Source organism: Hibiscus syriacus, unplaced genomic scaffold (assembly GCF_006381635.1).
Source record: "Hibiscus syriacus cultivar Baekdansim isolate YM2019G1 unplaced genomic scaffold, ASM638163v2 tig00110562_pilon, whole genome shotgun sequence".
NCBI classification, from domain to species: domain Eukaryota; kingdom Viridiplantae; phylum Streptophyta; class Magnoliopsida; order Malvales; family Malvaceae; genus Hibiscus; species Hibiscus syriacus.
In genome coordinates, this window is record NW_024062783.1 from 462119 (window position 1) to 482312 (window position 20194).

A 20194-nucleotide genomic window follows, 5' to 3' on the forward strand; every position below is an offset into this window, starting at 1 on the left:
TAATTATTTGTTAGTTAGTTAGATTAGAAATGTATATATATTTGTAACATTTATATTCAATAAACATGATGAGGTATTACACAGTATACCATTTGGAAATTTAACATGGTATCAGTCTCCAGGCCGTCCTTTCCTGTTTGGCCCATCTCTCGCTGAATTTTCTGTGGCCAATTTCTCGCTGAGTTTTCTGAGGCTTGTCTCTTGCAGCAGTTCCAGATTACATTCTTTCCCCAAATCGCCTTCTCTTAGGGCTAATGGCTCTCTCAATTGATTCGAACCATCCTCTCTTTCTGCATCCTTCGGATACGCCGGGGGTTCAGCTAGTCTCGCTACAACTCACTGGAGTCGAGAACTACAGCCTCTGGAGCAGGACAATGCGCATCGCGCTTCTGGCCAAGAACAAACTTGGTTTCGTATATGGGAGCTGTCGAAGGGATGACTTTCCCGATGCCTTGCAGTCTCAATGGGAGCACTGCAATGCTCTCGTTCTCTCATGGATTCTGAACTCGGTAAGTCCAAATCTCTCTGCTGGAATAGTCTTTACTTCAAATGTCGAAGCCGTTTGGAAAGACCTCAAGGAGCGATTTGATAAAATCGATGGCTCTAGGGTTTTTTTTCTACATCGCTCGATTGCAACACTTGTTCAGGGCGAATCCTCTGTTTCTGTCTATTTCACTCGTCTCAAACTGTTGTGGGACGAATATACTGCGCTGGTTCCGTTCTCTTTTTTTGACTGCGAAGCTGCCCAGCAGAACTCGGTTCATGTGGCTCAACAACGCTTGTTCTAATTTCTGATGGGCCTTAACGAAACATATTCTGCACTCCGTAGTCAAATTCTCATCATGAAGCCCCTCCCTACGGTCAATCAAGCCTACTCTATGATCATTCAGGAGGAGCTGCATCGTGCTCAACTTTCTGCCTCGCCCATTGAAACCTCTGTGATGTTCACAACTGCTTCTAAAGGTAATGAAAGAAGACGCTTTAGTGGAACATGTGATTACTGTAACATCAAGGGCCACAGCCGCGATCGTTGTTACAGACTCATTGGTTTTTCACCGGACTTTAAATTCAACAAGAAGAAGATTCCTCCAGATGCCACGATGGTTAATTCTGTGCACGCTGCTGATAATGATACTGCGAATGGCTTGGTGGTTTCCTCCACTGTTTCAGTAGTACCTTCTTGCACCTCTGAACAATACCATCAAATATTGAAGTTACTGAGCAAAGGTCCACCCTCAGATTCCAGTGTGAATCTTGCAGGTACCGTTGCTAGTAATTTACCTACTTCCAGCAATTCATGTGTTCGTTGGATTATTGATACTGGTGCAACTGATCACATTTTATCTGTTTTCAAGGGCTTGCAATTTCATGTTTTATGTTCTGCTCATCGTTTTTTTCATCTTCCTAATGGTCATACTGAAATTGTAACTCATGTAGGGTCTCATAGGTTAAATTCTGAACTTGTTCTCTCCAACGTATTGTTTGTTCCAAGCTTTTCTCATAATTTGATCTCTGTTTCTCGGCTTGCTAAAGATCATGCATGTATCATTTCCTTTTATCCTGACATTTATATCTTGCAGGATCTTTGCAATGGCATGATCAAGGGGATTGGTAGAAGGTTTAATGGCCTTTACATTTTTGAGTCTAAAGGAGCTACTGGTTTGATTTCTAATTCTTTAGCTAGTACTGGGTAAACTTCTTCTGCTCACTATGTACATGATTTTTCTGTTAATAATAAAACAAGTCTTTGGCATGCTAGGTTTGGGCATGCTTCTGCTTTGAAAAAGCTTTCTTCTTATATTTCTGATAAGTTTGATGAAAATTTTGTTCATTCTTGCAATGTTTGTCCTTTAGCAAAACAAACTAGGTTACCATTTCCTCTTAGTTCTACTAGATCCTCATTATCTTTTGAACTAATTCATATCGATTTATGGGGTCCTTATAGAATATCTACTCATAGTGGCCATAGGTATTTCTTGACTGTGGTTGATGATTGCACAAGAATGACTTGGGTTTATCTCTTGAGGGCCAAAAATGATGCTATTTTGTTTCTTAAACAGTTTCTTTCATTTACCTCCACTCAGTTTTCTTCTGTCACTAAAATTATCAGAAGTGACAATGGTACAGAATTTTTTAATTCTCATTGCTCTCTATTTTTTTCTTCTCTTGGAATTTTGCACCAAAGTTCATGTGTTCAAACTCCACAGCAAAATGCAGTTGTAGAAAGAAAACATAGACATCTCTTAGAAGTAGCTAGGGCTTTACGTTTTCAGTCAAAAGTACCTATTAAATTCTGGGGTGAATGTGTATCAACAGCATGCTTCATCATAAACAGACTCCCTTCCTCTGTTTTACAATGAAAGACCCCTTATGAACTTCTTTATCACAAAGTCCCTGACATGTCCATTCTAAAAGTGTTTGGCTGTTTATGCTATGCTACTGTTCCTAAACCAGTTGATAAATTTGCTCCTCGAGCCTTCCCTTCTGTTTTCATGGGTTATTCAAACACTCAAAAATGTTATCTCTTATTTGATCTTACTTCTAAGAAGTTCTTTGTCAATAGAGATGTTATTTTTCATGAACAAGTGTTTCCTTTTCACTTTCCTGTCCAAACAATTTTTTTTCCTTCTACTCCTTTTATCCCTGATTCTGAGTTTTTAGATATTTCTTTTGGTCAGCAACCTGTTACTACTACACCACCTGTTTCTACTTCCAGTACTGAACTTGGGCAATCATCACAACAGTTAGAAAGTCCTGTGGTTCCAGTAGCTCCAGTCCCGGTTTGAAAATCTACTAGAATTCCTAAGAAAACTCATTGGTTATATGATTTTATTTGCAATTCTGTTTCCACCTCTTCTTATCCCATTTCAGATTTTATTTCTTATAATCATCTTCCTTGTGGTACTCAATCCTTTGTTTCTTTTATTTCGAATTCCGTTGAACCTAAGTCTTATCATGAGGCCATTCAACACCCTGAATGGGCACAGGCCATGAAGGATGAAATTCTTTCTCTTGAAACAAATAAAACATGATCAGTTGTTTCCTTACCTTCTGGCAAAATTCCCATTGGTTGTAAATGGGTTTATCGGATTAAATACACTGCTGCTTGTACTATAGAAAGATATAAAGCTCGCTTGGTGGCCAAGGGATATAGTCAGAAAGAGGGTGTGGATTATATGGATACTTTCTCACCAGTGGTTAAATTGGTTACTGTTCGTCTTCTCCTTGCCATTGCTTCTGTTTTTGATTGGCCTCTGTTCCAGCTTGATGTTTATAATGCTTTTTTACAAGGTGATTTGTTTGAGGAGATGTATATGGAACTCCCTCCTGGTTTTTGCAGTCAGGGGGAGAATATGGTATGTAGACTGCAAAAATCTCTTTATGGCTTGAAACAAACATCTAGACAATGGAATTTAAAGTTGACTGAGGCCCTTTTAGGGGCTGGTTATGAACAAAGTAAATTTGACTATTCTTTGTTCACGATGAGAAAAGATAAGAAGATTGTAGTATTGTTGATGACTTGTTGATCACTGGCAATGACGATTGTTTGATTAATTACTTGAAGAGTTTTTTGAATAAAAAGTTTAAGATGAAAGATCTTGGTGAGTTGAAGTATTTTTTGGGGCTTGAAGTTATGAGGTTAAAAGAAGGAATCTTAGTCAACCAGCGCAAATATGCTCTTGAATTAATTGAGGAATCAGGAATGAGTGGTTCAAAACCTGCAAGAACTCCTCTTGAACAAAATGTTAAGCTCACTACAACAGAGTATGATGAGCTGTGCATGAAAGGGAGTAATGAAAATGATGAGTTGTTAGTTGATAAAAGTGTCTTTCAAAGACTCATTGGAAGACTCATTTACCTCATACATACCAGGCCTGATATAACCTTTGCTGTACATTACTTGAGCCAATTTATGCAACAACCTAAGGAGTCTCATTTACGTTCTGTGTTGAGGATAGTGAGGTACATAAAAAAGAGTCATGGTCAAGGGATTTTGATGGACTCAAACAGTAGTTGTGAACTTAACGCATATTGTGACTCAGATTGGGCTGCATGTCTTATTTCAAGAAGATCTATTTCTGGTTTTTGCATTAAGCTTGGAAATTCATTGGTTTCATGGAAATCTAAGAAGCAGAATGTTATAGCCAGATCATCTGCTGAAGCAGAATACAGAAGCATGGCGACTACAACAGCAGAGTTGACATGGTTAAATGGTTTAGCGAATGAGCTTGGACTAGAAAGAAAATACCCAGTCAGGTTACACTGTGATAACAAGGCTGCCCTTCAAATTGCTGCAAATCCAGTTTATCATGAGCGCACGAAGCACATTGAGATTGATTGTCACTTTGTAAGGGAGAAAATACAAAAAGGGCTCATCAAGACAGATTTTGTGTCTTCTTCAGAACAATTAGCAGACATTTTTACTAAAGCTTTAGGAGTGCAACAACATGAATATCTTGTATCCAAGTTGGGGGTAAAGGATGTTTCTACCCACCAACTTGAGGGGGAGTGTTAAGAAGTTAAGTTTGTTATTTCAGTTTTGCAGTTATAACTAATTATTTGTTAGTTAGTTAGATTAGAAATGTATATATTTGTAACATTTCTATTCAATAAACATGATGAGGTATTACATAGTATACCATTTGGAAATTTAACATTTATCAAGCTTGAAATAATGTCTTTTTTTCTTCTTCTGCATTGAATGATTCTCATTAAGAAATAAAAGACAACATTTTTTTGTTGTTATGAAATTATGATTCAACCCCCTATATGCAGCTACGGAGATAGATATCTAAATGCAAGTAATAGAGAGTTATACCCTCCAAATGAAGCTAATCTTCCATCTGATAATCCTGATCTGCTACTATTAGATTGCAAATCTCCATGCCAGCTTCTCCAATTTGCATTTATAGAGATTTTTAAAACATCCAACATTTTACTTGATTGCTTCATTTTAAAACATCCAATTTGCAGTTATATTTACCGCTTATGAACTGTATTTTGATTGCTTCTCCATTGGATTGTTTATCGCAGGACAGTTGACATCTAAGAGTGGAGTCTACAGCTTCGATGTTGTATTACTTGAGGTTTTGACGGGCCAAATATAAATGGACAAGAAGCCGCCCAGTGGCGAGCAGAATCTTGTCACTTGGGCTCAACCATATTTAGCTGACGGGAAAAAAATTTATTGGCTGCTGGATCCCTTTTTTGTTGTTTCATACGCTTCTGCTGGTTTCGATTGAATGCATGACCCAAGTACCTGATAATGAGAGACAAAACGCTCACAGAGAGGACCCTGCTTTAATTTTAGGGGTTTCCATGGGATTGTTATTTTTTTAAGAGAAATCAAATCGGACTAAAATTGATGTTTCGCATGGTCAAATGATTTTAAATTGACCGATTTAATCTGAAATATTAATATTTTATTATTTTAGTAACAATTGTTCACGGTCGAGTAATTAATTTATGAAAAAACAATAATATCTATAACTAAATGCATGGGTCCCGACCTGAAAAAATATACACGAACCGACCTGATTTTTGAGAGAAAATTCGAACCCGACCTTATCCAACCTGAAATAATAAAAAATTATTTTTATTCAATAAAATAGTGATTAAATTGAAAAAATAATTTATAGAGGGATATTATTATAATTATTCCTAAATATATAAGGTAAAATTATATTTTTTTGGGTAGAGTTAAGTATTTTTACCTTAAACTCGAATCCGACCCGACCATCACATTTTAAAAAATTCGACCCGGCACAAACCCAATTTTTTTATAAAAATATGACCCGATTAAATCAGATCAGATCAAAATCCATCCATAAATAGGATCGAATCAAAACTCATTGGATTCAGATCTTATATCCATCCCTATAACTAAATTATTACTATGAAATATCAAACATCAATAAAAATAAAATTTACTCAAACTTTACTGATAAAGAGTTTACCCTTCAAATAAATACATTCCATATAATTTCTCCACGCGCTAGTCTCCAACACAAAGCACCACCCAATCAAACCACCTCATAGATGCCGCTTCTAAGTGGGACCCGTACAGTGTGAGTTAACACATTCGCCTAAGCAATTGAATTTATATATTTTTAGTAGAAAAACGTTAAACTACATTTTTAATCCCTAAACTATCACTTATATTCCGTTTTCGTTATCAAACTATTAATTTTTCAAAATCATACCTAGCATTTTATTTTGATTTCATTTTGTCAACAACTTTCAATAAATTAATAGACCCATTGATGTGATAGTTTTAAAAAATATTAATGATTACATGATATTACCTTATGATGATACGTCGATATCACTATTAATTTTTTAACGATGGTAATCCAAATTAAACCAAAATGCAACATTACGCATGATTTTGAAATATAAAATAGTTAGGTGGCTAAAACAGAACAGGAATGATAGTTAAGACACTAAATTTTGAGTTTACCCATAAAAATATGAATTAGGACACTACTAATACTAATCGCTTTCTTTCCTATTGTATTAAAACCGTATTTTCTCCCTATCATTTTTTCAAATTTTGATATAAATTTTAGAAAAAGTTTTGATTACCGTAGTTGTAAGATCTTCACTTTGCTGTCAGAATCCTTACCCAGAGTCAGACATAAGAGATAGAAGACAAACAAAAGCACCTCCATAGTTTCGGCTCTCTCGTAACTTCTTCAAACTCACATTTTCAGCAAAGATCTGAAAGCTATATCACTGAAAATTGAAAACATAAAAAGAAAAGTTTTTTTTCGTGCCTTTCGAGATTCTTCCAAGGTATCATCTTGCTCTCTTCGTGTGTGTGTGGATTCTTATTTCTGGGTATTTTTTTCTAGGCTATTTTTCAAGTAGTTCAGTGTTCCATTGTTCTGTTATACTGTTCATACATATAAGCCACGAAGGTTTGGTCTTCTACTGATATATTTTTTGATTCAATAAATTTTGGGCTTTGTTTCTTTAGCTGGATTTTTCGGTTACCTGAGTGCTTTTTGTTTGTTTAGTGTGAACTTGGGATCTTAATTAATGACTTTTACTTCAGATCCAGTTGAGTGCAAAATGTGCTGGCTGAGTTCAAAATCATGCCCTTTGTTTGTTCATGCCATGATCTTCATTTCGTGCCTTGTATTTCTTACCTTATGCATTAGAGAAGTAATGGAATCATTTTGACTTTATTCAATTCTTTTTGGCCTTCTTTTAGTTGATATTGGAGCTGAATACAAATGCTTACTTAAGGGAAACGAGTGGAAAGAAAATAAAATATTTTCCACGGAACGAATGTTCAATCAACTAACCAATAAGCTATTTTACTTGGATTCGGGTGTGAGTGGTAGACACAAGTATGTTCAAACTCTTGAAGGTTTTACCATGTATTTGGATTGTCCTTGGAAGGTTATGTCCCTATACTCAGATATTCCATGTATTTAAAAGTTCTTTTAAATGTTCAATTTTTAAGATTTCTTCCTTTGCAATCTAGATGCTAATTATATTTATCATTGTCATACAGTGTTAAGGCTTTTTTTTATGATTCTCGTGTCGTGAGGGTTCTTGGTGCCATAGGACTCTTATGCTGATAACAATCTAAACATGGATAAGGCATCTCCGAATTGTCCATACCCGGGTGCTTTTTCTGTGTTATGAAAGAAGGAAATCCTAATAAGCGCAGAGCCAGTATTCTGAAATTCTTTAGAGATCTTCCTTCACAGGATGATGATGGCCAGGTTCTTCCCATCAGTGGCCTTTGGAATACTGCCATGGCACATCCTAATGATCCCGAATTCATCGAGTTGGGGATTTTCGAGTGCATGGCTGCACTTATCTGGAAAGGTTTCAAGAACCGTCGCTGGCTTTCTCATGACCAAAATATATACATTCCTTATTACGCGGCACATATTATTGGATCCTACACCATGAACATGGAAGAGTTTGCAGAAACTGCTGTGCATGCTGGTATAATTCCTCCCTTAGTTGAGCTTCTGAGAGGGAGGTTGACTTGGGTTGAACAAAGAGTGGCAGTTCGAGCCCTAGGACACTTGGCTACATATTCAAGCACTTTTCCTGCTGTAGCAAGTCATGGAGAAATTCTCGAGCTCTCCATTCAGCTTGCAATGAGTTCACTGGAAATAGTTTACTCTCACTTTTATCAGAATGTTGATAGAAGGCTAAGTTATCATTGTGATCTGCTTACTCGTGGTATGGGTGGTGTTGAAATGGAGTCGAGGAAAGCTGAAGAATGGGCTAGTCAGCTGCAATGCTGGTCCCTTCAACTCATTAATTGCTTCGCTTTCAAGCCTGAGTTTCTTCCCACCATTTGCAAACCCGAATTTCTTGTAAAACTACCGGGAATGTGGGGTGGACTTGTTAATGAAAACTCACCAGCTGGTATTGGTTTGTTAAGAACCATCTGTCACCATAAGCTTGGCAGGGGACCTGTTGCTAGCTGTCCAGGTATTATCGAGGATTTGTGTAATATTGCGCACTCATCTGATGATTGGCAGTATATGGCTATTGATTGTCTTCTTTGGTTGCTTCAAGATCCAAGTACATGCATAAGGTATATTCCTCTCGTGTCTGGGTGAGAAACTTATACCTATTTTAAGATGGAAAGTTAAAGCTCTACGCTCAAATTTTAATATGTTGGTACAATGATCTTTTGAATAGCTTACCTCCACGAGAAATTTCACTATGTACTTGTTTGGATTTTATTTCTGAAGTTATGATATTATCCATAAAACGCATAATATATGTTATACAGGTGATAGATAAGGCAGTACCTGCCCTTGTAGACCTAGCGGATATTACGACTCTGGGTGATCACAAGAAGCTTGGGGATTCCATTGTTAATGTTCTTCAGGAATGCATTCAGTCACAAGGGACAAGATATGGCTCTCTTAGTTTACGTACGAAAGAACTGATTGAAGAACTATTGAGTTCGAGGCAGAGATTGAAGTTGGAAAAGAACATGCCAAAGGAGGATCTCCATATTAAACAGGCTGCTGCTTTAGTGGTCAAGCTTGAAGGGAACTCGCTTTTCTCTTCGGGAAATATATCCGGAGCAGCGTCAAAATACTCAGAAGCAATATTGTTGTGCCCAATGAGATCCAAGAAGGAGAGAGTTGTTCTGTACAGTAATCGTGCTCAGTGTCATCTCCTATTGCAGCAACCCTTGGCTGCCATAAGTGATGCTACACGTGCATTGTGTCTCCACAATCCAGTGAACCGTCATGCCAAAAGCCTATGGAGAAGAGCTCAGGCCTATGACATGATTGGGTTAGCTAAAGAGAGCTTGCTCGATGCCATTCTATTCATAAATGAATGCTCTCAGTCAAACGACCCAGATCTCACGCTGAGGCAAAATAAGGTTCCTGACTATGCTGAACGATTAGTCAAGAAGCAAATGCGTGCAGCTTGGTTATTTAGAGAGTCGGCTATTAAACTTGGGGGTGTTCATTGTGACGGTCAATCAGGTGACATGTTCGGACCGGATACAGATGACTCGGAGTGGGAGACAGCTAGTGAAAGTGATGAAGGAAATGACGGAAGGGCTGAAATGGATGACGATGACGAGAGTGATAGTGAATGGAAGAATGAAGATGAGGGGGAAGATAAATATGACAAACCCACAATGAAAGGTAAAATTGAACATTTTAATGCATTTCTACATGTTTGGTGTTATTACATCTGTTGCCGATTAAAAGGTAATAATTAGTAATTTTCTTTGATATGTGTTGTTTCAACTCTTTCTTTTTCTTGAAGTACTTGACCCCGACATCTGTCTGACATATATCTAGACATTTTGAGGATATGAACCTGTAAGCAGTGAACCCCCAAAACATCTAGATGTGTCATGAGTTTATAGCACATGTAGTTTCATCCCATCACATATCTTCCAATCACAGGTTGAGGTACAGAAGAGTTGTATGCAATCAAACTAATACCATATCAGGCAACTAATGGGCTCTGGTAATAATCAATTTTTATTTGTTTAGGAGATTATATGTTCTAAATCGTGTCACCTTGAGCTATGACGAGTTCAGTTTACATTTTGAACTTGATTAGCTTGCGAGGCATATGTTTCTTTTAGCTTTTAATCCGGAACACTGTATTAGTTCCTTGAATTTTACTGACAAAAATCACTGATTCAACATGCAGCTCGCTGAAGATGGACTCATAAATGTTTGAACCAACATGTGGAATGCAAAACATGAACAAAAGCTACCATTATCTGGCATTTGGCTGTTCATGTTCCAGAGCTATTAGCTTAATTTCTTTTAGAGTTGCTCTCCTGGCTGGCTGAATAAAGAATCTAAGTTAAAAGGGAAGCTTGTCTTTGGTCATTGCATTTTAGAGGTAAAACTTGTTTTACAAGCATTCATTTCTTCAAGTTATTTTCACTTGTAGAAAGTTTTACAGATTTTGAGTGTAGAAAGCTTTTATGTTATGTTATCTGGACTTAGAGATGAATGAATGTTGGATGCGGGTATGTATTCGATACGCATACGCGTAATTTTTTAAATTATTGATATATTTGGACCCTCTATGTACAAATATTTGTCGTACAAAATGATTTCCGAAAAATGAATACTAGTGTCTGGATCACATAGCTTTTAGCCTTTTATGAGTGATCTTAAAATCCATGTGTATTTAAACCCTAAGGCCCGCTTGGTTCACATAATATCCTATTACCGGGGGAATGGAATCTACATTCTCCCGTTTGGTTGGACGGTAATCTTATTCTCGGTAATCTTTTATTACCAACAGTAATTTTTTGAGATATATTATCGGAAATGTGATTACCTCTATTCCCTTAGGTATTGTTGGATTACTGGCGTTTTGGATTAAAATGCCCTTAAAAAAATTATTTTTTTTCAAAATTATCATTTTTCTGTCGTTGAATAACAAAAATTTTATGAAGGTTAAATTACAAATTTATTCTTAAACTATTTTAGATTTTTTAAAAAAAAATCATAATTATAATTTTATATGAAGTTCAGGGGTTAAAATAAAATTTTATCATTTCATTAAACCTATTTATTTTTTTTCAATTTTGTAAAAAAAATTATATAAATTTTTTGAATTTAAAATTTTTAATGAAAATATATAAATTAATTATAGTAATATTGAATTCATTAAAAAACAAATATTATATAATAAGGATAATTTGATAAAATATACATTCTAATAATCTTTTATTTTTTTAACCAAACACGATAATCTTACATTCTTACTAAACCAACTAAACACAAAATACAATATTTTCAGTAATTATATTCTCTAATAATCTTTTATTTCCACTGATAATCTTATATTCCGTGAACCAAACGTACCCTAAGAGTTTTTTACACTGAACTACATATTTGAATTACAACAGTGATTTCTTTGGGAGGGCTTTCTAGACTCTGAAACGGTATTGTTTTTATGTTTTAGGCCGACGACCTACACCCGCGTTTTAACCTGCATGTGACCCGACCAATTAGGATTTGGTATTCTCTCTATTTTGGGGAAATTTCACCTAATTCCCTCCTCTTTTTAGGTCATTATAATTAGATCCAATTTGCATGTTTCTTTGCTGTTTTAACATGTTTAACTTCTATGTTTTTACATATTGATCCCAATAATAAATGTATTATAATTTTTATTTGTTTAAAATTATAAATTACATTCATTATTATTAATGTTATTTTTACTGACATATTATTATTATTATTATTCTTTTCATAGTTTCATTTTTAAAGGTTGTGTATTCCCATCAATATATTTATTATTATTGTTTTTTATTGATATATATATATATATTCTTTTATAATGTCATTTAAATTTTCTTTTAAAAAACATGATAATTTATTATTTTGAGTGTACTAATTTTAAGCGGCGTGAAGTATTTTAATATTTCTCACACGTAACTAACTATTGAATTCGACTATGATTTTAATGTAGACGCAGACCAAACTTATGAGTATTCGGTCGTATTTAACTAAAACGATTGATGACGATTCTAATCATGTGACGAACTTTTTAAATACGTAACGCATTCGAACCATAAAAAATATAACTTTACGGAAGGGATGAAATGGGTAAGGATAATCAACTTTTTTGGCGACTGAGTGGCTGATGGAAGTCAATTCTTCAAACTTAGGATTTGTTGGATTGTAATTTAGAAAGTGCAAGGGTCGAATTAAGATTTTCTGGCCATTCATGATCAATAAGAGCCTTTTTTTACCAGGAAATTATGGTGGCTGATGCACTTTCTTCCACTATGCCACTTCTTTTCCACTTTCTTTAGCCCTATAAATATAAAACCTATCAGTCTCAGATAAACACAATCACAGCAAAACCAAGGCTTTTTCTGCAATCAAATATTAAGCATTTTTCTTCGTCTTCAATGGGAGCTTCAGCTCATTTGATTTGTGAACTGAGAATCTTGGAAGCTAAAAACATAGAGCTGAAATCCCATGGAAACATTTTTATCAGATACTATCTCCCTGCAGGAAACAACAACAAAATCCAACTAAACACCAAACAAATCTCCACAAACTCATCTCAATTCATCATGTGGAACCAGTCCTTCTCGTTGGAATGCTCAGCATCTGAAGAATCAATTAACCACCTCAAGCAACAGACTCTAGTTTTTGAGCTCCGGAGGAGGAGGAAACTCGGGAAGTCGGTGGTTTTGGGCCGAGCCGAAATGCCATGGAAGGCTGTTTTTGAATCACCAAACATGGAGGTTGACGAGTGTTGGCTTACGTTGGTCACAATGAATGGTGGGGATGTTGAAACTGGTGTCAAGCCTCCTTCAATACGTGTATCAATAAAATTGATTCAAGGTCCGGCGATGGCGGAAATCGAGAAGCAGATGAAGAAGAAGAAGAAGAAACAAAGGATGAAGAACAATTATGATGGCTGTGGATGCCAAGGCATTGATGTAGGGTGCAACTGTGCTGCAGATTATGAAATATTTGCAATTGCAGCTGCCATGGAAGGACTATAAAACAGTGGACAAACCACTAGGGATATGGGCTATATATATTGAGCGAAAGGAGTTTTGTGTATGTTATGTTCGATGAATTATTAATGTTTATATAAAAGGTTAATATATTCTACTTTTTAGGATAAATTATACTATTTTTAATTAACTATTAGTATTCAATTTATTAATTGATTAATTTAGATTAGATTTTGTAAGTCTCTTTATGAAGCAACTTCCAAATCTAATTTACTCCATTCGCCATCATCAATATTTGAACCTTTAACATTATTTAAAAAATTTAGTGTTATATCATACTATATCAATTGATTGTTAATATTATCTCTTCTATTTTGATATTGAAATAAATTTTTATCTATTTAACCATTAATTTTATGTTTTCTTTATTATCAATCTTTAATTTTGATTTAAATTTTAATAAAGATAGGGAAAAGTTATGATATAATAATTATTTTAGTTTTAATCTAAATGTGAGCCTTGTAGGAATACGTGTCGAAAGCCCAAATATTTTGTCAAATCTAGAGTTTGTACCCTTGCTTGTGCTTCGACCACGAAACTTGCATGTATTTTCTTATTTTGTCTCACACAAGTTCTTATAGTTTCTCTTGAGCATGACTTCCTTGATTAAATATTAATTTTTTTATGTATCTATTCACATTTTAATTGATAATTAAAATAAAATTGGTTATAATTCTAGTGTTTAAAAACTATTTGGTGATTAAAATTATTTAAATAAGAATTCTTGTATAATAAAATTCTTTTGTAACCAAATATTTTACTCTATAAATATGAAGTAAGTTTTAACTTTTTGAATTATGAGAGAGAGTTATTAAAGAAAAGTAATCCTTCTGAAATCTATGTTTGAGAGAGATTTTGTTGGGATATTGGTACATTATGTTTGTGAAATATATCAGGTTTTTAGTAAGTAGGGAATTCCATATATTTGAACTCTTTGTTATCTCTATGTTTACAGTGAATTTTTTCTTCTCTCATCCATGACCCGAAATTGCTTCTAATGTGTAATTTATGTAATGACCCGAAATTTTCGAGTCAACGTTCGCGGGTTGACCCGGATAGAGAAATATAGATTAAGCTGTTTTGTGTTGTTAGTTAAGGGTTGACCTTGATAGAGAATTTGGAACACAGTTAGCGGGTCTAAGGGGCGTTTTTGGGTAAGGGAGAAAAGAGAGAGGACCAAAGGAGCCATTTTACTTTTTCAAGGAAACAAATTAGATTTTTTTGGTTTATAGCCTTATTTCAGACATGGGTTTGGTTATATAAGGGTCAAGTGACCTCATTTGATTACCTTTTGTCTACTTAATCATTCTTCTCTTTCTCTTGGTTTTTTTCATCATCTTTGATTCTTGGTGTTGCTAGAACCTATTTTTAAGGTAAACACCTTCTTCTTCATACCATAAACTTCATTTTGAGATACAAATTCCATAAAGAAGGTTGAGGGTTGAGTTAGGATTTTAGAAGGGTTTAACTTAAGAAGAGACTCCTGGAGATATTTTTTTTTTGGAGTTATGAGCTTTCATTCTATGCGTCTTTCACCCTTTAGATGTGTTATAACCCTTTCCATCACATGTTTATCTAGCGAAAGAAGTGAGATAACCATTTCAAGCTAGAGGCAAAGAAAAAGCTTGAAGAAGTGATCATTGAGCCTCCTTTTTGGTATTTTTGACTTAAGATAATATATTTCTGTTCTTGGCATATTCATATGAACCAGATTTATAAGTTGGAATGCATATTTAGTGTGTAAGATGTCAAGTCGCATGAATTGACTCATATGCGATGATTTTTACGATGGAAATTATTCTAAATGTTGTTAAATGATGCAAGTAAAACATTATTGGCTTTGGGGATTGATTTGGGGGTTATGGGTTGAATTGAGCCATATTAGGATGATTTTCTGGACCTTAGGAGATTATTTTTGCTATTTGATATAAATATTGTTTTTGCAGTATTAATATCTTTTGAATATTACTAAGAAATATAGACATTGTAAGCTTAAAATATCAGTATTTGTTCATGTGATATCCGTATAGTTTATAAGTATCAATACTGGGCAACTTCTAGTAAATTTTTTGTATCCGTACCGCAGCTAGCGGTTAATATTTAATTGAAAAGTAAAATTTGAGTGTTGTGATCTCTAATAACTCGGTTAAATGTGTAGAAACACGTTTATTCTACTTTCTGTTTTTTAGAGTATGTATTTAAAATGTGTCCTTCAAAATTACCGTATATAGTTCTAAGCACAACTCTTCAACCTCCAGAATTGTAAAACTCTCATTTGGCAAATGATAAAAGTACAACTTTATACTAAAGCTTCATATTTACATTGAAAAATATGATGGAAAACTTGTTGACATTTGAACTTAAAGCACCTGTTCTCAAAACACACAAGTTCTCAAGAAATTTCAAGAAAAAAATGCTCAAAAGCATAAAGTAGAAGGCGGCAGACATGAGTAGAGGATATAAATCTATGAAAAATATGAACATAACCGTATCCGGTGCTCACATCCAAAAACCCGAACCTGTTAATAGCTTGCCTTAACTCTCAACGTCAGATAAATCAATATCAATGTCCCCAAACTTGACCTGAACCAAAGAAAGAAAGTAATGTCATTGGTTGAAAGGGACTGTTCTGATTACTGTTAGGACTAGAAAACCTTATGGTAGAACTTGAATACAATCTGCTGTCACTGCCCAAAAGCCAATAACAATTGCAGCAAACCTAATTTCACTGTTCCCGTCAGGTTAGGAGTAAGGGTGTAACCAAGTTAGCAGAGTACGTGCTGTAAGAAATTCAAGCTCAATTCAAAATTCAGGACACGAAAATTGAATTGCTCAAACTTGATCAGTTAAGTTCAATGAAAGCTCGTTTAACTAGTGAAAATGAGCTCCACTCTCATGCTCGGCTTCAACTCAATTACTTATAATTGAGTAGTAGGGTTTGTGTTCGATCACACTAACATCCCAAACCTACAAGTTCTAAGCAAAATCTTTCCTTCGTAGTGGTCAACTAGCTCTCAAATATTTTCATTTTTGAGTATCTGTTCCAATTAGTTTTTAGTAATATATTATTCACTGCTCAATCACGGTAGAACCATGGAATTTGTTACTAATTGGGTTATTTTCGAAGATGCTTATATTGAACAAAAGATTACTAAATGGAACCACTTATGAAAAATATGTAGTTCAAAAACAAACTCTTTGTTTGCTAAGAATTCAAGGGCTTACAAGATTGAGAATAGGACTATTTTCCTTGAATCAAATGATGCAGCTCGTCTATATCTTCTCCATCTGTTCATTGGTGCATCTTGAACCCTCTCGGCCGATGATTTTTCTGTTCAAATCAAGCTTGGGGTTTATGTTCCAAAGGTGGTACCAAAGGAATTAAAAATAAAACATGCAAGATGCATAACCAAAAGACCTGGACAGTTCCTACTTGTGAAACTCAAAAATACTGCAGATAAAAGGTAGCATATGATTCCAAAAATACTCGTGTAGCTAAAACAAGTTCACTGATTAGAAGAAATGAATAAATAAAGTTCAATCTTCGAATTCTTCAAAACCCTTTGAAGTAATAGTTAAACAAATGGAATCATCACTAGGACCAATTCACTATAGAGATCTAGATCATAAATTCACTACAAGAAGATTTGCATGTTTTCGACTCTAATAGCAATCACCGTGAATCACCATGGGAACCTCTTTTTTCTGCTAGCATATGATTCCAAAAACACTCGTGTAGCTAAAAAAGTTCACTGATCAGGAGAAATGACTAAATAAAGTTCAATCTTCGAATTCTTCAAAACCCTTTGAAGTAATAGTTAAACAAATGGAATCATCACTAGGGCCAATTCACTATAGAGATCTAGCTTATAAATTCACTACAAGAAGATTCACATGTTTTCGACTCTAATAGCAATCATCATGAATCACCATGGGAACCTCTTTTTTCTGCTAGCTGCTGGAATTCCCATTGAAAAATGGAAGTTTAATTGATAAACCACCACATTGAATGATGGGCATGAAACATTAGAAACCTGAACTGTTTTATAACAGCTTGGTTAACTCAATATTCAGTACTTTTGGATGGTTTATTGTTTAAAAGAAACTAGCAACTCTTATGCAAAATAAAGCAATCACCAACCACATCAAGGAAATGGAAAATTATTCCATTGATTATGAGGAAGATGGGAACACTATCGTTCCAAATAGGTATTAGAATATGTTTACAGACCTGCAAATTAACACATTAACAGTTCAGAGCTGTGTGAATTCTCACCTATATTTAAGCTTGACTGTCTCTGCAGCACCTTCTGCAAATGCTGTTTCATTGAGATCTAACATTAGTAAGAGTGAAAAAGAAAAAGTCCAACACCCAAGGAAAACTATCAGGGCTTTGATGACTAAATAATTGAATTTTGTATATTCCATTCTAAGTGTATGATCTGTGCTTCACTGAATATGCCCTCTAAAAAGGAGAAATTTGCTTTAAAACTCATGCTATAAAGATAGGAATATCAAACTTACCTTTAGTACACCTTCACTTTTTGAATTTCCAACAATTTCATCACTGGATGCAAGTATGTCAGGAATCTCCTTCTTGATGTTTATGTCCAGAATGCATGATGAATAAGCATCTTCACTATCCACTTTCAAGTCGATGCAGTTGTGACAACTCAATTGAGCATCCAAACGCATCTGTTTTTTAGACGAAAAAGGAACTTCTAAGAGGCTCAAAAAGGTTAACTGCGGTGTACATTTCGGATTCGTTTTTCCTTCCTCCGGCAACACAGAAATGCTATAGACATCTTGGCCCTGCACAAAGAGATTGAAAATAAATAGAAGCATAGAAACAATGAGAAAACAAGTCAATCGATTACTGAAGTTTTGTTTTAAGATAATTTATCAGTAAGAAAAAACAAAAGTTAGAACTAGCTTTTAAACAGAGATTAATGGGACCAAAAATACTGTTTAGAAAATAACAAGAATAGAACTCAAAAAGGAAACTACAATAAAATAAGGAAGGAATTCAAACTGAAGCATCAAATCTCATTCGGAATGAATTTGAAGTACTCAACACATGGTCTAACATGGACTTACACGTGCAGTGTTTAAGCTGCATTTTTCTCTCATTGGAAATGAAGTCTTCTCTATTACAATAGGCAAGACATCTGAAATTTCAAGAAAAGGAATTCATTGCACATGCTTAATATCAGACTGAGGTCAGGCAATTAATATCATATCTATCACGAATATCCTTACCGAGAGAACAATGGCGGTTGGTCTCGTCAAAGCTTGGCTTAATCAACTCAAAACATGAAATGTTAACGGGTACATTGGTGCTTCCAACCATCCCTGATAAGAATGGTTTTCCCTGGAAGTAACTGTGTTAAAATTAAAGCGTTTGCAAAATAAACTTCGATAAAGATGGCATAACAAATAAGAAAAACACTTTTAATTTCATTCTCAAGGCAGATTTTCTATTTTCATTTCCAGAATCATGGTGATGGAAGATTTCCATTAGAACGTAAAAGGGAAATCTATATACAATTTGCCAATCTTCAGAGATAATGAATTTCTATTGCATCAATTGAAGAAAATAAATCAAAATAATTAGAATCGTAAATAGGAATTCAGCAATGGAAAAAATAAAAATCTAGGTTTCCGTTGCCATAGAAAAATATCTCGGAAAAAAAATTACAGCAATCCCATTTAACAAGAAACTAAAGAAAATACTTATACCATTCTAAGTTCCCACTCCCAACCCAAAAAAGGAGAACGCAAGAATTGAAGGCAAACTATCTTCCTTTTCCTACATTTTCGCAGCCACCAAACAAGAATTTATGTTTCACTTATGGAGAAAGCAATGAGAGAAAAAACTAGATCATAACAGCCATGAAATTTCAACCAACCATATGCAGTTACAAGGGAATTCCTAAGAAACGGGAAACAGATTATTAGTGTAAAATATCTCCATTATTTTTTCCTCACATTTATTGTAGCTAAGCATTCTAGCAAAGATTCTTTCTGCTCAAGAAGAAGCAAAGGAACTTTCTTTATATTTAACCCAAACTCAGAAGCGAAATTTCCCAAAAACAGCTTCAGTTTCGTAAAAGAAACAGAAGAGAATCTAAGAGCCACGTAATCCAAAAAGAATAACTCACCTCCTCGATCGATTTAGCGGCCATTGCAGAAAAAGGAAATGAGCAACAAAGAATCTTATTGACAGGAAAAAAAATCAATTGATTTATTGATTGATTTAGAATGCAACTGCGAGTTTATAAATCTAAATATTTACAGAGCATAAAGGAGAGGAAAAAGGAAAAGTAAAGATGCTCCATGGCTGAGAAGACAAGGTGGCGCTATTGCCGTATTGCGCAGAAAACGGCTCCTTGTTACTACTTCCCGAGTCCCGACACCTACAAATCTGCATCTTACTCCTATATATTAATAAAATTATCCATTACAAATAATTATATAAAAAGCATAAACCCTACAAAAAAAAAATATATTAATACCTCTTATCTTTTATAATCAATATATTAATATATAAATTAAAATATGAATATCACCTCAATAAAAAATTAGATGTGACGACCGACAAAACACATTTTATAATTTTGAATAATCTGTGTAAGTGCACCGTATTAGGTTGCGGAAGACGGCTATCAGATATAATAAAATCGTAATTGATAATTTGAGAAAATAAAAATGAATATAAAAGAAACACAAAATTTACGTGGAAAACCCCTAAATAATATATTATAAAAACTACGGCAACGGTAGAAGAATTTCACTATGATAAAATAAAATTACAACTTCTTTCGATCCACCAAGGAGAAAACAATGATAATTCTCTCTTGATAAAAAGGAGAAAACAACTTTCAAGAAACTCTCTAAATTATCTCTAATATTGAAAGAAAGCTAGAATGTTTTGGGATTTCTTGGGAGTTGTACATCACGTACACAATACTTCTAAATACATGGAGGTTTGAATAATCAGCTGGTTTATCAGTCCACATCTCCATCGGTGTCTTCAGCTCTATTGCAGTTGATGGAGCTCGATTCACCAAATAACAGGCGGTATTGATTGCTTCTGCCCAGAATGATTTTTCTAGGCCTGCATCCCTCAACATTGCTCTTGTTCTTTCTAACAAGGTTCTGTTCATCCGCTCTGCC

At 34.6% G+C, this 20194-nt stretch overlaps 2 protein-coding genes and 1 pseudogene across 2 annotated transcripts; 2 read left to right on the top strand and 1 right to left on the bottom strand.

Annotated features, from left to right (window-relative positions):
* Nucleotides 1-7587: 7587 nt before the first annotated feature.
* Nucleotides 7588-10372, top strand: LOC120132369 (annotated as a pseudogene).
* Nucleotides 10373-12397: 2025 nt separating this feature from the next.
* Nucleotides 12398-13003, top strand: LOC120132406. Its single transcript, XM_039149170.1, has one exon. It carries the CDS (start codon nt 12398-12400, stop codon nt 13001-13003), a length of 606 nt encoding a protein of 201 aa, XP_039005101.1.
* A 2378-nt stretch (nt 13004-15381) lies between these two features.
* On the bottom strand, nt 15382-19300 carry LOC120132428. The gene is made up of 7 exons (XM_039149188.1): nt 19180-19300; nt 18278-18389; nt 18116-18186; nt 17543-17830; nt 17295-17337; nt 16244-16349; nt 15382-15601 (listed from the first exon to the last, which is right to left on the bottom strand). The coding sequence occupies exons 1-7, from the start codon at nt 19201-19203 to the stop codon at nt 15541-15543; spliced, it is 705 nt and encodes a 234-aa protein (XP_039005119.1). The 5' UTR covers nt 19204-19300; the 3' UTR covers nt 15382-15540.
* Between the last annotated feature and the right edge of the window lie 894 nt (nt 19301-20194).